Source organism: Gambusia affinis, linkage group LG01, assembly GCF_019740435.1.
Source record: "Gambusia affinis linkage group LG01, SWU_Gaff_1.0, whole genome shotgun sequence".
Taxonomy (NCBI): Eukaryota; Metazoa; Chordata; class Actinopteri; order Cyprinodontiformes; family Poeciliidae; genus Gambusia; species Gambusia affinis.
In genome coordinates, this window is record NC_057868.1 from 35004093 (window position 1) to 35019930 (window position 15838).

Genomic DNA, 15838 nt, shown 5'->3' on the forward strand with positions numbered 1-15838 from the left:
ACATGAAGTACAAGGTTTGCAAAATATGCAAAAACCAAAACAAAAAAGTCTTTGTGGTCCCCAAAATTGTGAGTCCTGGGATGGTGACCCAGGAAACCCTGTGAAATCTGTCCCAGTTCATAAACAAGTTAATGCAAACCACCAAAGTAAATTGTGAGCTTTAACTTCAACGTTACATTCTCACTGTAGGCCTTTAATGCTCAGGTCCAATATTTTTTGTGAAATCCTATTTTGGTTTGCATGGCTCTGGATTTCCAAATATATGAGACTTGTATGTGATCTCCTAACTGCAAACAACCTAAAAGTGTCTGACATGTGCAGCAGAGGATGCAAGACCACCACAAGCAGCAAGCGGGTTCAGTGTTTGAGGAAGTAAACCTGAATGCTATCAGTGGAGCTCATCTCGCGACTTTAAAGTTGTTGCCATTATTGTCCACAATTGGTTGTTGTTTTTATTCCTGCTTTGTGTGTCTGGATGCAGAAAAGTGACGTTTGTCGAGTCAATGAGGTTCTGGTCGATGAATTTGAGCTCACAGGTCACATTTGAAAAGATCAGTTAAGTATCATGTTTAGAACCATCCAGGTGGGCTGGGTCCATGTGTAAAAATCTCACCTGTGCCTTTCAGACTGTCATGAAAAGACCAGGTGCAAGACGCTGGATTTGGGTCAGTTCAGGCTGCAGAGTGAACATGGACTGCACCCAGGCCAGCAGGAAATGTCCCGGTGCTCCCGATGGACGGTCCGCTGCTTCTCTCCCTGCAATCTAACTGAGCTCGACGAGTTCTGAGAGGAAGAACTGGCAAAAATAATTCATCTCTGCGTGTGCAGGGCTGACATATAACCCAGCAGAGGGCGGCTAAATTAAAACTATGCATCATTTTCAGAGTTGGTCGTTCACATAAAGCCCAGTGAAAATATATTAAGTTTGAGGTTGTAATGTGTCAAAATGTGTATAAAGTTACCGTGGTGTGAATGTGACCATGACTTCTGCCTCACTTTCATAAACGAGTGTTTTTCACCGGATGGTTTCTTCCACCTGCCCCTGTCTCGAAATCGGACATTTTCCTCCGCGCCTACATTACGCTGCCTTTTCCTGCAAATTAGCCAATAGTAGAGGTCTGCGTGTGCTTTCCTGCGTGTTAGCGGGGATCCGCCAGCAGCGCAGCGCAGATCCCATTCAAACAGGTGTGAGGAGCAGAGACGGTCCCAGGTGGCGCATGTTGGTCGGATACGTGGCTGCAGCCTGGAGCCCGCAGGAGCAACGGCGTGAGCATCTTCGGCGCTTTTCTGAGGGCTGAGCAAGCCGCATCCGAAAATAGTGTTGGCTGTTAGAAAGTAGGTCGATAGGAACTGAAAGCGACGGTTGTTTCCACGCTTTTGTCTCTGTTCTTTGTTGTTTAGCGAGAGGACTGTGGTCTCTTTTTTTTCTTCTTCACAGCCCACCCTTGTGTGTGTGGAGCCTTTTTACGCACAGGTGGGAGAAACCCGCTCTGCGTGTAGGACAGCCCCCCCTCCTCTTCTCTCTCTGCTCCTCAGCGGATGATATGAGGAAGTGACATTTTTTTTTAACCGCTGCGGTTCGGGACAGCTCGGCTCCTCTGCAAACAGGTGTTCCGCTTCTCCGGGTCACTTTTCACCACGAAGCGTCCCAGAACCTGAAAGGGAGGCTTCTGGGTTCGGGACAGCCGCGGGTTTCGGGGGGGGTGGGGGGAAATAAAAAAGCCAGAAGAAGTCAGCTCTTTATTAGCCTGGGCTGCCTGGTCGGGCTCAGACGGAGAGAGAGAGAGAGGAAAGAGAGAGAGGAGAGAGGGGAGCGATGGCAACGAAAAAGGCGTGCGTGGATGCGCCCAAGAGGAGCCGGAGTCCGGTCGTGCTGGAGGCTGAGATGTTCCGAGAATTTCAGGACTGGTGTCTCCGAACTTACGGGGACTCCGGCAAGACAAAGACCGTCACCCGGCGAAAATACAACAAAATCATGCAAACACTGTTGCAGAACGACGAGCCGGACGGGGTGTACGTGGACAACAGCCACATCAACGCCAAATTCAAATTTTGGGTGAAGTCCAAAGGCTTCCAGGTCGGAACCAACGTTCTGGGGGAGCACAACAAGAAGGGAGCGCCGGGGAAGCCCGTCCTTTACGTCCCGGTCAAGTCAACGGTAAACTGTATTTTTTTTGTGTGCATGTTTGCGTTGCATGTGTGTGTGTGTGTGTGTGTGTGTTTGCGGTGTGTGTGTGCGTGTGTGTGTGTGTGTGTGCGCGCGCGCGCGCGTGTGTCACGAACTGTCCCGCTGTAAGTAGTTGTCATGATGCGGGCTGCGCCCACGCACCCGATAAAGGGGAATAAAAACGACAACTTGTGACGCTTTTGTGGTCCTGATGAATCGCCACTTTGTCCATATCCCAACCAGAACAGCCCCGCACACTCTCCACTCTCATCCCTTGCTGCCATAGCAACGCCGGTGCCTCCTGGCGATGGCAATTGCAAAAAAAAGGAAAAAAAAAAAAAAGAGAAAGGTAGGCCATCATGAGCGCCAGCGAGGTTGAAGTCCTGTCAGCAGCAGGCTTCAGAGAGGGAGAACATTGATTATTTAATTATAAATGTTTATTTCTGCTGATGTCTCGTGCAGCCCGGTGTGGTGCGCGCGCACGTGGATGCAGCGGCATGTCGGTGGGTCTGCCAGGGTGCACTCCAAGTGTCTACACGGGCTGTAACGCCACTTTATGGACTGTGAACATTTCGCTGTAAACGTCTGGCTTTCATCCGGTGACGCGCTGTCCCGTCCAAACCCGGAGCTCGTGCTTTTTATCTTTATTTATCTGCTAAATAAAAAGCGACGATGTGATCCAGAAGCTGTCACGCATGAGACGTTTTATTTTAGAGGATGTGATGCTGTGTACAGCGCTGCGTTGTCACCCCGCTCCTCATTGTCCTGGGCAGGATGCGGCTCGGCTCGGCAACTCGTTGCTCTGGCAACACCTGTGAGCAACCCAGGACAGCCTGCCGCTGCCGCTGCCGCATTTTATTATCTGGACCACATTCCGACATCATGAAACGCGTCCCGTCATGTTTTTTTATTTTTTATTTCTATTAAAGGTTTCTTGCGCGTAAATTGGTGACCACGTGAATGGAGAGCGGGGATGGGGGGGGGGGGGGGAACAAAAGGCTCCGCTCGGGACTGAGAGCGACCCACGCCCACAGTTGGTGCTCAGACTTGGTGATAGGTGGTGATGCTCCTGTCGGGTCACATCCGTCCCGCTGTGCGGCTGCGCGGAGCGTGAAGGGTTAAATCACAAGAAAGATAAACATGTTCTTGACGGACTGTCATCCGGTGGTTTGGGGTGAGAGGGGGGGCCGCCGCTGTGCCATCCGACAGTCAACCACCATTTTAAATATGGGCGCCTTCGGGGATCCAGCCATCGTTTTGTGTTAACAAACCGGACCGGATACTGGCCCGGATTAGAGGCAGAGCCGTTTGATTCGGGCTCGGTGTCGCTGATCCCCTCCACAGGTGTTTTACCTGTGTGAATGGACGATTGAGATTTGGGCCAACCGCCTTCGCTAAACTCCTCTAATCTCTGCAGGATATTGTGTTTCCCTGTGGGCAGGTGTGCAGGTGCAGATGGCGCCTCAAACGTGTCGCTGATTAGCTTTTTGTTGTATTTTTATCTTTACTGATCTAAAATCCTGCCTGACAAATATACATAAACCCGAGACCAATCACATTGATATTATGTATAAAACAGTCAATGTGTCTTTTGACATTTTTCACATTTTGTCACGTTGAAAACCACAAACTTGAACAAATTTCATCCCGATTTTTAGTAGATAACCGACACAAGTAGTTGTAAAGTAAAACAGAAAAGATTCAGGATTTTATTTTAAAGTGTTTTTAGATACAGCAAAAAAAGATTTGGACATATAGATGAGTTCAAACTCATTTTTATTTTGTGCCAAATCAAGAGTATGAAGTCGAATGTATTGATAAAACATTTTAACAAACTGTAAAAAATTATCATTACATAGCTGCATTTTGATAAGTGCTTCGTAAAATTAAATAAGATTTAAAATCTTTTCACACTGATCAGGATTTTAAGATTGTTTTTGTGATTTTTTTCATTTTAAAATGACAGATTTTGAGGTGCTATAATTTAGAAATAATACATTAAAGGAGTTTAGCGCCTATGTGACTTTGTGTAACTGGCCATATCGATCAGTGATCGATAACTTGAAAACAATGAAGTCTGAGGCAAAAGTAAGAAATACTGCCACCAGGTGGGAGTTGGAGTCACTTAAACCGAATGTTTTTGACAATTTTTGCGGAAAATTTGCGTTTCAGTCACAGGTATAAAATGCGGGAATCTGTTGATGTTGCTTGAATTTCCATAATCACAAAAAACTAAATTTATATCGAATTGATTGATTGTAATTTGACGTCTGGAGAGCCCCATCTATGGATCTAGGGATTTATTGTATATTTTTAACTAATAGCTCAAGCTCAATCAGATTCGTGTTTTAGTTTTGAGACTTTGACTGGACCATTTAACCCATAATATCTATTGATCAACATCATTTCATAACTTCTGAACAGATTTTCTTCCAGTATTGATTTGTAATTAGCTCAGTCCATCTTCCCATCAATTATAATCAGCTCCCCTGTCCCTGCTGAAGAAAAGCCTCCCCACAGCATGATGCTGCCACCACCATGTGCCTTATGGGCGAGATGCTTTACTGGATCATAGGCCAAAAAAAGTTCAGTTGGTCTCATTTTGGGAATTTAAACTGCACCAAAAACTAAATTTAATGTCTGGATATTTTTTTTTTTACTATTTTATCCACTGCTGGTGACAGTAGAGGAGAAATAGATACCATAAAAATCTGATTATTATCTGCCTTTTGTTCTCTGCACTGGTTGCCAAAAACGTTTTATCATTATTACAATTATATTTTGAAAATATAGTGATAAATATTGTATAATATTGTAACGTCTCTTTGCTGACTTCAGGCAATCTTGCCGGATTACCAGAAAGCCCAGATTAGTATTATAATATAGATTAGTATATTATTATTATAGGATTTTTTTATTATTATTTGTCCTTCTGAAGTTACACTTGCAGCTCACAAAGTATGATGCTGCCACCACCGTGGAGATCATTTTTGCTCTCATCTGACCAAATTACCGTCCTCAAAGTATTTGTTGTGTGATTTGATAAATATTACCAAAACAAGGCTTGTCACTGTAACAAGACAAAATGTGAGAAAGATGCAGAAACATCTTTGAAGGTATTTCATCTAGAACACAAATAATACTTTATGACAACTTTCCTAAATTGTAACTTCACATAAATGTTCTTTTTTTCTTGCAACAGAAGAGCTGCTGGCATGAGATGAAATGTTTACGCGATAGAAAATCTTGTAATCTGTCGTCCTTAGAACAAAACTGGCCCGATTAGAGGCAGAAGAAAGTCAGAAATCAGCTTGGCTGATTGGCTCATTTCTAATGAGAATAGATCATAAAATGACGATAAAGACTTTAAAACTGAGCTCATAATCAATAAAAAGAAATGCATAAGGTAAGAAGAATAAAAAAAATCTATGTTTAATTTAAATACTTGGTATACAAGCTAATTAATTAAAGTAATAAACTAAACAAAATGGTATCTAATTAAATTAGGTAAATAATTATTAAAAATGAGGTCAAATTAAGAACAGATAAAGTTAATTACTAAAAGTCTACTTAAAGCCAAACTTTTAATAAAGTCTGACTGATATTCAAGACATATGTTTTAAATATCAGCGCTAGCTTTCCTTTAAAAATATGCAGCAGGTATCTTTTATGAAAAGGAAACTACACATCTGTATTTTGACGAATATATATATTACATCAAATATCTAAAATGTGTATATATACCCATTTATACATATTTTATATATTTTGACATATATTTATTTACATATATTCATTTATGTTTTGATAGTATAATGAGACAGATAATCTGTGAAAAGATTGATTTCCTCCACCTACAATTGAAATGAATGCTTCGAACAAAATCAACCAATCAGAACCAGGAGGCGGGTCTTAGCACTGTCAATCACTCGTGTACTCAGTGTGCTAAAGGTGGAAAAACAACTTACAGTGACAGAAAAACCATTCACTGGTGGTTATGCTAACTAGTGTTAGCAAGGGTGATTGACAGCGCTAAGCCCCGCCTCCTGGCTCTGATTGGTTGTTTCTAATTAGCACTGTGAGAAAGCAGAGGGGCTTGATTTTTTTCAGAGATTATCTGTCTCATACCATACTATCACAGTTTAAGCAAATATATATGAAATATTACATTATAAAAGTTTTAAAGCCTGGTTGACCAGAGCAGAGGAGAGTTATCGTTGCTGGGTCAGACTGTAGCGGGCTGAGAAAAGCTCAGTCCTGTCAAAATAAAACGTATTCTGCTGTTTACTGAGAGCAGCGCACATGTTTTGCAGCTAATATCATAAGGCATCGGGGGGGAAGCCTCCCCCTGACTCAGCTCCACTTGGGAAATTTAAACAACAAACAAAATATCAGCCAACACAAGCTGCTCCTAATGATGACTCAGAGGCCACGAATCAACCAATTTACTTGCATGTTCGTGCATCAGGAAAACACGACTCCGGCTTCAGCTTCTGTTTGTGGCTTTTATAAATAGGCTGTCCTGGGCCAGTGGAAAAGTGACATACACGTGCAGACAGACCCACACACACACACAGAGACGCAGCGGTCGGTGGCTGCTCGCAGCGCTGCAGGGCCGGGGGCGTCTCTCTGCTCTCTGGAAGCCCCGCTGCAGCTGCTTCCAGGGTGTGCCAAGTTTCTGCATGGGGGCAGGACATGACAGGAGGCCGGGTGGGGGTAGGGACGGATCCTGGCTGATGTGAAGACAGAGAGGGTCTCTTCTGCGCGTCGCTGAGACACACAAGGGCGACTTCAGTATGTGGCGGGACAGAAAGGGCAGGACGGCCTCAGCGCATCGCAAATATACAAATATATTATTTTTTCTTTCTCCCTGGGCTTTTTTTTTTTCTTCAGAGAATCCACGCAGGCCTCGGTGTGGAGATGCAACCTCGTTTAGCTCTCATTATGTCCTGATTAGGGGATGCTACAGAGGAGGAGGGGACCAGACACACACACACACACACACACACATATTCAGACGCAAGCCCTTCACCGAGTGCAGCCAGTTTCAAAGGAAACACTTAAACGCCATGTGCATTTTCCTGTTGCTTTCTGTTGCCATGTCAACTGAAATCTGTAAAATGTTTTTCATTTCTTCACATAAAGAAACGCGTCCCATATTGTTATCAGGCCTGACGCTGGACTGACCGACAGAAATGTTTCCTTACCTTCATTGATGGTTTGTTTGACAAACTGATATGTTGATCAGTTTTATTGATTCATTGTTTCTGTCTTTCTTGTTCAGACTTTATTTCCTTACATTGATTTTTGATAAATTGACCTGCTTTATCTTTAATCTGCATCATTAGCATTTTGCCCATCAATATTTTGGTTTTCAACTCACTTAATTCACATTTATTCCTAAAAACAAAAAAAGTCAGTTTCATTCCCTATTTGGTCTTTAGACAAGTTTGATTCCAAGTTGGAATGTGTCTGTGGTTCTAAAGCATTAACATTTAAATTTTATGAAAGTTTTACAAACAAAACTAATTTACCAAAATTCACAAACTGTTCTCAAAAGAAGTTGCATGTAGTGCAAGAGGCAGATTTTTAAATACAGTTGACCTAAGTTCATCTAGATGCCTCAAAACCAAATGGTCAAAAAACCAAAAGTCAATTTCAGCATCAAGTTTTTTAGACTTTAAGACTCAAATAAATTTAAAACAGCTCCAAAGATAAAACAGCTCCAAAGATAATTCCAGCTCAAATGAGCTGGAATTTGATTAACAAAAAGCAGAACAAAATCTAAAAAAGTGAGGACTTTTGTATTGAAATCTTAGCTGCAGTATTTCATGCAGACATGCCCTGCAAAGGATAGTGAGGGGAGCAGAAAGAGTCAGTCTGTTCAGCATCTGTCCCACAGCCACTGCAGGAACAGGGACTGAACTTTTTCAGACTCCTGATGCCTCTGGATGAACTTTTTGAACGACTGCTGTCAGACAAATATAACTGCAATTAAGTACTTTATGTGATTGCAATGACAGTGATTTTTGTTTTTAAACTTTTGAATTTTTCCATATTTCTTTTTCATAATGATCTTCACACGAGCTGGTATGGAACTCTGATGTCATGATAACGTGTAGTAAATATATTTTGGTTTGTCGTGTTTACACAAAAATGTAAACAAGATTTTCAACATTGTGCAATTAGCACAATAAAAACAAAAACAAACATTATTTGTTCTTTTCTATATTGACTGGATTTTTGTGAAATCAGAGGTAAAGTGAACTGGTTAATGCGTGTTATTGGTTAATGTATTTATAGAGCTAAAATAGAGGGAGTGCTTCTTTTGATGTATTTAAGGTACAAGGGGGGGGGGAGGGGGTCGTATTTTTCAGTATTTTACCTTCTGATCATTAAAAATTGGCTAATTTTGATATTCAGATGGCTGTCCTTTAGTTTCTACATCATAACTAAGTGTTCATGTGCTTTGAACAGAAAGCAACAGGTAGGGGAGGGCAGCAGTACTGTATCACTCTATCAGTCTACACAGTCAGAGAAAACTCAGGTAACTCCAATTCTTTATCTTGTAAAAAGAACGTAAAGTTTATGTGGTTTTGAAACCACAGTATTATATAATTTATAACACTGATCTGTTGTACGCTATTACACTGAAATGGCAGACATCCCTAAGTAAGCTAATCGCTAGCTTGGCTAGCTTGTAAAGTGGCTAATTTTCTGCAGTGGACTGCGTTTATGTACTGTTCAGCATTCGTAGGTTTTTCTTCGGAACGTTACTCCGAATTATTCACGGAAAGTTCTGCCTAATTGTGGATTTATTTAGTTCGTCATATGTAGAAATAATCGATAGAGAATGCAGCTTTGGAAGCTAAAATATCCAGGCGGCGGCGCACTGCTTCTTAACATGCTATTGGCGGACGTTTGCGAAGTAGCCAATCCAGGAGCGGCATTCATTGTCCATGGCGCTGATTGGCTGAGAACGTAGCTAATGAATCCCTTAGCTACGCTCTTGAGCCAATCAGCGAATACTGAACCGTAAATACACGGTAGCGAATTAGCTTCTGTGGCAATGCTAAGATGAGTTCCGCTGTGTGTACTAATGCCTATTAAAGTATATTTGGTGTTTGAACTAATAAAACAATCAAATTAAAGCGTTTTCAAAAAGAGGTTAGGGACTGTGGAGGCAATTTTACTGCAGTTTTGACCCTTAACCCTGTGAATACCAGGGATAAACTGAATTTATTTGCTGTGAAATTTGAAGATTTTCATCTCCAGTTAATTGAGCATCTTTTGGTTTAAAATGAATTCAGCTGAGTCTTCTACTGATCTTTTTTTTTCCAGATTTTTTGGCTCTAGAGGCCTTTAATGAACAGTAAATTGGCAGGAAAAAGGTTGGAGAGAAAAGCAAATAGCCTGAGATCAGAAGTAGAACTCAACTGAGCCCCCCTTTTGCGAATCTTTTATTTAAAATAAATCGTCTTATGATTAAGAATTAACAATTGAAAAAAAAAATTATATCAGCTCTGCTACAAAAAGAGGTTTTCCAAGTGCTGGATTCAAAGTGGCATCTTCTTACGAAAACAAAGGTTTGTCCTGGGACGTCCCCTCCTCGCTTAGATATCACAATGGCGGTTCCCAATCTTTGTCCTGGAAATTAGGCACCTAAACGTTGGCGCCTCACGTCAGATGGGATGAGGAACATCGTCATTATTATCTGATTAATTAGTCCGAATTTCCCCTGAGAGCCCGTCTTTTATGGAAGGGCAGCAGAGTCAAAAGAATACTGGCCCTATTAGCCGGCAGCATTTGCATTAATGCTGTTTTTGCATAGTGGATCTCTGGCGCTTTTGTCCTGAATTTTTTTGTACTTTGTTTCTTTTTGGTCTGGTGGAGCTGATTAGGAGCAACACATGGTAAAATGCTCCTTTGGCTGTCAAAAGGATTTACACCCGGTTAAAATTCAAAGCTTCTGAGACTAGAAAAAAATCATACTAATCATTTTCACTTTTTTCACATTAAATTTGAAATATTCTGTACCATTGAACAGAAACACAAATTGTATTGGGGGAAAACATAGCATGAAAATAGCAGTAATACGAGGTTACGTGTGTTTGGTTGCCAAATTCAGTATTTAGTCTGATAGCAAATGTCGTCCAAATTTATTGAATAATTAGGATGTGAAATGGAGGAATAATGGAAGACAAAACAATGCAACTGTATACTAAAGTGGTCAGGTACACACGTTTCACAAAGGTATGGTGTTCTTTTAATGATGTGCCAAACACGTCTTTGGAAATTGTGGCATAAAAGTTTAATACTTTCAGATCATCATATATTTATCTGAAAGGTTTTCAAAGATTTTAGCCAAACTAGTTTTTTTTTTCTTAGCAACTTTATTTAAATTTTTGTAAATGTAGAACACGATCAGTGCTTGTTGAAAACCTTTACAGGTCTTTCTTTTCAGTTATGTTGTTTCTGCCTGAAATCTTTGTTTTTCAGTTGACTCATGCATACCATGTGTCACATCAACGGTGGAAAAAGTTTGAAATGGATTTTTTAAGGGTTTGAGTTTCACAAGTTTAGGTTTTTACCACCGGTGTTGTCCAGACCTGCTCTGAGTTTGGATGAGGCGAACTCTGGCTGGAGGTGAAATGTGTCAGTTTGATAGCAGGAACTCAAATTGATCATTTATTTCATTTACTCGTGTTTAGAAAGCAACCAAATAAATCAAAGTTTAAGAATTTACTTGGAAAATTCATTTAGCGGAAGATAAATGCTCAATTTTTTTTCCTAAGTTAGCAAAGCGTTAAGCTAAAAATTAGGTCTGCTATTAGCGCTTTAGCGAAGGTATCCACTAGTAAGATATCTTTGGGACAGTTGAAGTGTTTTTTTTTCAGATTATTGAGATTAATTAATCTGAGATATAAAACTGACAAGACAATTTGTGACATCCGATTTATTTGTTTTTCAGTTGACTCACACATCAGACGTCACACTAATTGTGGAAAAAGTTTGGGAATTATTTTTGAATGGTCATCATTATCTGATTAATTAAATTAATTGCATACGTTTTGGTATTTTAACACAGGTGTTGTCCAGACCTGCTGAGCTTTTCTGTGAACATGTTCAGTGGCGGATGAGTTGGACTTTGGCTGGAGGACTTAAAGATGAAAATGGGTCAGCAGGAGAGCAGGAACTCAACTCAGATTGAAAGTTTATTTCATTTAGTCGTGTTTACAAAACAACTAAGTAAAAAGTTTAAGAACTTATCTGGAAAAGTTACATTTGTGGAAGCCAAATGCTGTAAACACTTTCATAGTTTGCAAAGGCGCTAAATATAAAATTAGCTATGCTACTATCACATTAGCAGATTAGCCAAAGTGGTAAAAATCCTCTGGGACAGTTGATTTTTTTTCAGGTTAGTGAGATTAACTTGGAGATATAAATTTGACAAGACCATTTATGACGACTGATTTATTTGCTTTTTAATTGACTCACTTTAAAAATGGAAAAATGTTTGAAAATGATCTTTTTAGTGGTCTGAATTTAATAAGTTCTGGTATTTTACCACAGGTTTTGTCCAGAGAGTTTTTCTGATGTTGGAGCAGGAGCTCAGCTCAGATTGATCTGGAAAGTTTATTTCATTTGTTCGTGTTGAACGTAAACTCGGACTTACAGTAGGTGTGTGATGAAATCCATACTGAGTGTGTGTGTGTGTGTGTGTGCGTGTGTGTGTGTGTGTGTGTGTGTGCAGGGAAGGGGGGTCGCCGATCGCCTGCTCCGTGTTTCCTCCCTTCAGCGCTCTCTCTGTTGCCATGGAGAGACCGTTCTTTGCTTTCCCATAGGAGGAGAAATTAACACCATTTTTAACTGGCCCGGGGGCCTCCCCCCCGTGTGGGAGATAGTCTTGAGTTGCACGTGCACGTGCGCGCGCGCGCTCCCACACTCCTTTTAAGACGACGATAATCTTCCCGCTGTCATTTTTAATACCTCTGTGAGGCCAACGTTTAACGAACTGGGACAGAGTAATGATGGCCTGAAAATGCCGAGGTGGACTCTGGGATGTGATGATGTATGAGGAGAGTCATTTACGTGGCGTTTTCTTTTTTTAAAGTCGGGGACTGGAACATAAACAGTGGCTGTCTGCAGGGGCCAGTGGGATACTGGGGATGTCACACACTCCATCAAACATCCCTCATCGTGGGAGCTGCAGACGGAGATGCACACACACACACACACACACACTCTTACGTGGGACAGTGAGGTCGAGCTCGGTGCACCTAATGTGGATTTAATGACAGGGCTTTATGTACTGAAGCCGAGTGCAGAGCATGATGGTGAAGAAAAGGAGAGGGAGTGGTTTCATATGTACATGGATCTGTGCACACTCTGTCATCCCTGATTTCAGTCATGAAAACCTTCATGGCGCACTGTACACAACAAACACACGCTGGCTATTTTCAAAGTGGTCACTATGGCTCACTACCCAGGGCGGACTGGTCTAGGGGTGGCCCAATACATGCTCACCTGTGTGCCATGTACATTGGGCAATGTGATTTAATTCTGCTCTAGACCAGTGGTGTTAAAAGCAGTAATTAGCCATAATATTGGCCTTTTACTTAATTAAAAATGCAAAAATAGGTTTTATGTGAACTATTTCATTTTTATTTGCTCAACACTTTATTTTAATGGGGACATACAATGCAAAATTCACATTTTGCACATTTTTAAACCCATTTGGGTCTCAACTGCTTCTAAAAAAAACAGACCAAACACTTCAAAAAATCTGTTTGCTTATTTGGCAAAGTGTTAATATTTTTTGTTGTCTGAAAAACAAGCCATTTCAAAAATCTTCTAATTTATTAAGTCATACTGCGCAGGCACCATTCCATTACCTAGCAACACCAGCATAGCCCAGCCTGTTACCTAGCTGAGTTCCAGCACATTTGGTCAGCTGGATGTGCTGTATAAAGGCTGGCAAAACAGACAAGTGTTTTGTTGTTGACATACTATTAAGAAACCACTTGCTGCATTCTAGTTGGTTGTGCAGGAAGCCCCACTGATGCTTTTTAAAGAAAAAGTATTTGTTTACTTGTACATGTGTTTGCAGCTGTTTTTACAAGCGAGTGTAAACGTTGAGTTGAGGGATGTGGCCAGCAGCAGTTTATTTGGATTTAAAGTGAGAAGAGGCCCTAAAACAGCTTAAAGTGGGCAAGATTAAAAAGATTAAATCTAAGAATAGTTTTGCGCAAAAAATGAAATGAGCATGTTTTGTAAAGCCCATAAATCAAGGAAGCATAATAGGTCACCTTCAAAGGGGAGAAACATGTAAAATTGACTTTTTTGAGCTTTACATCATGTTATAATTTTATTCCCTGATTGCAAACATGGTTTACATGGTTAATATGTTTAAGAAATCCTTTAATCTCCATGGCAACCACTTAGTTGTAACCATTCCAGAGCTGCAGTTTCCAAGTGTCTAAGCTCACGGCCTCAGAACAGCCTTGCACACGACTCCCTAAGTCGGCTCCTTCAGACTAGCTAGTAGCAATTAGCAAGCAGCTGAGCTCTTTATACAAGCTACTTCTCAGTGAAACGCTGGTGAAAACGTTGTTAAAGGGTCAGTAGAGAAGCTGAAGGTGGAGTTTCAGAAAGCGCAGGAGTTTTTAAAGAGTCAGACACAATTTCCAGCCGTTAAAAGCCAAAAGTATTTTAAGTCATATTTGATATACACAGCATTTTTACAACTGAAGGTAACACATTTACTTCATTGTGCTATAAAACGGTGCTATGTATCTGAAAAATACAGCTGCTTTAAAAAACCAGGATGTTTTAAGCTTCATGCAGGGAGGGAAGCTGTTGGTGGGGCAGCAGCGTTCATAAGAACCAGGAGAAACGAGGCCTGTCCCATTTATGTGTTCATTAGCTGGTTGACAGATTTACTGCTGGAAAACGGGACTTTAAGAGGTGACCTGTTGTCACATCTGCAGTGAGATAATCTGAGTCATGAGGTTTGTTGACACAGCCATCTTTACTCCCCTCCTCTCTGAGCACACACACACACCTGAACACACATACACCTGAACACACACACACACACACACAAACACACACACACACAGCTCCCTACTGTTAAGCTACTTATTGTGCAGCCTTCTCACGAGAATAAAGTCTCCATCTATCTGCTGCTCGACTTTTAAAAAAGTTCGGTTCAAAGCTTCATTTCCTGCCTTTCTGATCTTTGGCTCACTCGTAATTTCTTGTGGGTCTCGTCGCTCGGCGGTGGCGTGCCTTTGTGACCCAGCTGCTTCCCCTCCTCTTCCTGACCTGCCCGTGTGCAGGACTGCTCCTCTCTCCTCGCAGCTTCAATGCGTGTGTGTGTGTGTGTGTGAGAGAGAGAGTGCCAGCGGGGGTGGGGGCAGTAGACTCAACCCCTCCAGTCTCCTAGCAACAGAGCGGTTTGTTGCGGGACGGGGGGGAGGCGCAGGCGATGGGGGCTGGTTGTACAGCGGCTGGGGAGAGCAAAGTCCTGCGGGATTAGAAAGCTGGAGAGGAGGAAGGAGGGACAGAGTTTTGCTGTGCTGTTGGTGATTAGTGATGCTACCATGTGTCGTTTGCTCCGTAAAGCGGCGTGCTGCTGAGGAGGCTAAATGTCTGCAACGCTGCTCAGTGGCGCAAAAAGTGGGTTTGCACTAAATGCGACGCAAAGGGGTGCTACGCTAGAGGGGGCGCCAAAAACAATGGTGGAAATGTTATTTCTATTCAGCATTTTCTGCATTTGAAGAAAATGCATGCAGAATTAAGTATCTTTCAGACACATAGTAACATTACGTTGCCGATTTATCGACGCCAATTTCCTTAATGTGGGAGATTGGCGATCGGCTCAAACTTAAATTTGAATCTGATCTAATTTACCTCAGCAAAGATCTAAAAATCAACCACTGTCCTCTTCTGCTGTCCTGTGAGAGACGTTTGACTGACAGACCGGCCCACTGGTTCATGTCTGCACGTTTGAAGGTAAGAATAGTGACCTCACTGCTACCAACTCAGTGACTTTCTTGCTACTTTTATCAACTTTTCAGACAAAAAAAAAAAGGCATCGGAATTAACAACTGTAATTGGCGATCGACCAGAAAACAGAAAAAACCTTATAAAAATCATATATTAAATATGACTTAAAGGACGTTTGACTTTGTAATTTAAATGCCTTGAAATTGGGCCTCTGTCTCTTTAAAAACTCCTTCTCTTTCTGAAACTCCGCCTTCAGGAAGTCATCACAACATGGCTCCTTTATTAACCCTTTAACAGCGTTTTCACCAGCGTAGCACTGAGAAGTAGCTCCTATAATGAGCACAGCAGACACTCAGTTCCACCAGGTGTTTGCTAATTGCTGCTGGCTAGTCTGAAGGAGTTTGATAGTCATGAAGGAGGGTGGCTTTGAAACCGCAACCTCTTAGGAGGAGCTGCGTCTCAAAGGCGGAGCTAGGTCCACCCAGGCGTTTTACACAACTGAACGGTTTCCATGGAGATTAAAGGATTTCTCAAACATGCATGAAGAATCAAAGCAACACTCCAGGTATGTTTTTCATGAGGGAGCAGCATTATAACATGACGTAAAGCTGATTTCACACAGCACTGCCCCCTTGTGTTAATTTATAAATGATACGATCA

The 15838-nt window shown here is 41.7% G+C and overlaps 1 protein-coding gene across 3 annotated transcripts in view; it reads left to right on the forward strand.

Moving 5' to 3' along the window:
* The first annotated feature begins 1183 nt into the window (after positions 1–1183).
* The window catches only part of nol4la (nucleolar protein 4-like a), a 42393-nt gene continuing 27738 nt past the window's right edge, over positions 1184–15838 (forward strand). For 2 of the 3 annotated variants that reach the window (XM_044129859.1, XM_044129867.1), the window contains exon 1: positions 1184–2158. In XM_044129859.1, the coding sequence (XP_043985794.1) occupies positions 1817–2158 (342 nt within the window). In that variant the 5' untranslated portion in view covers positions 1184–1816. The other variant, XM_044129884.1, reaches the window with a different exon arrangement.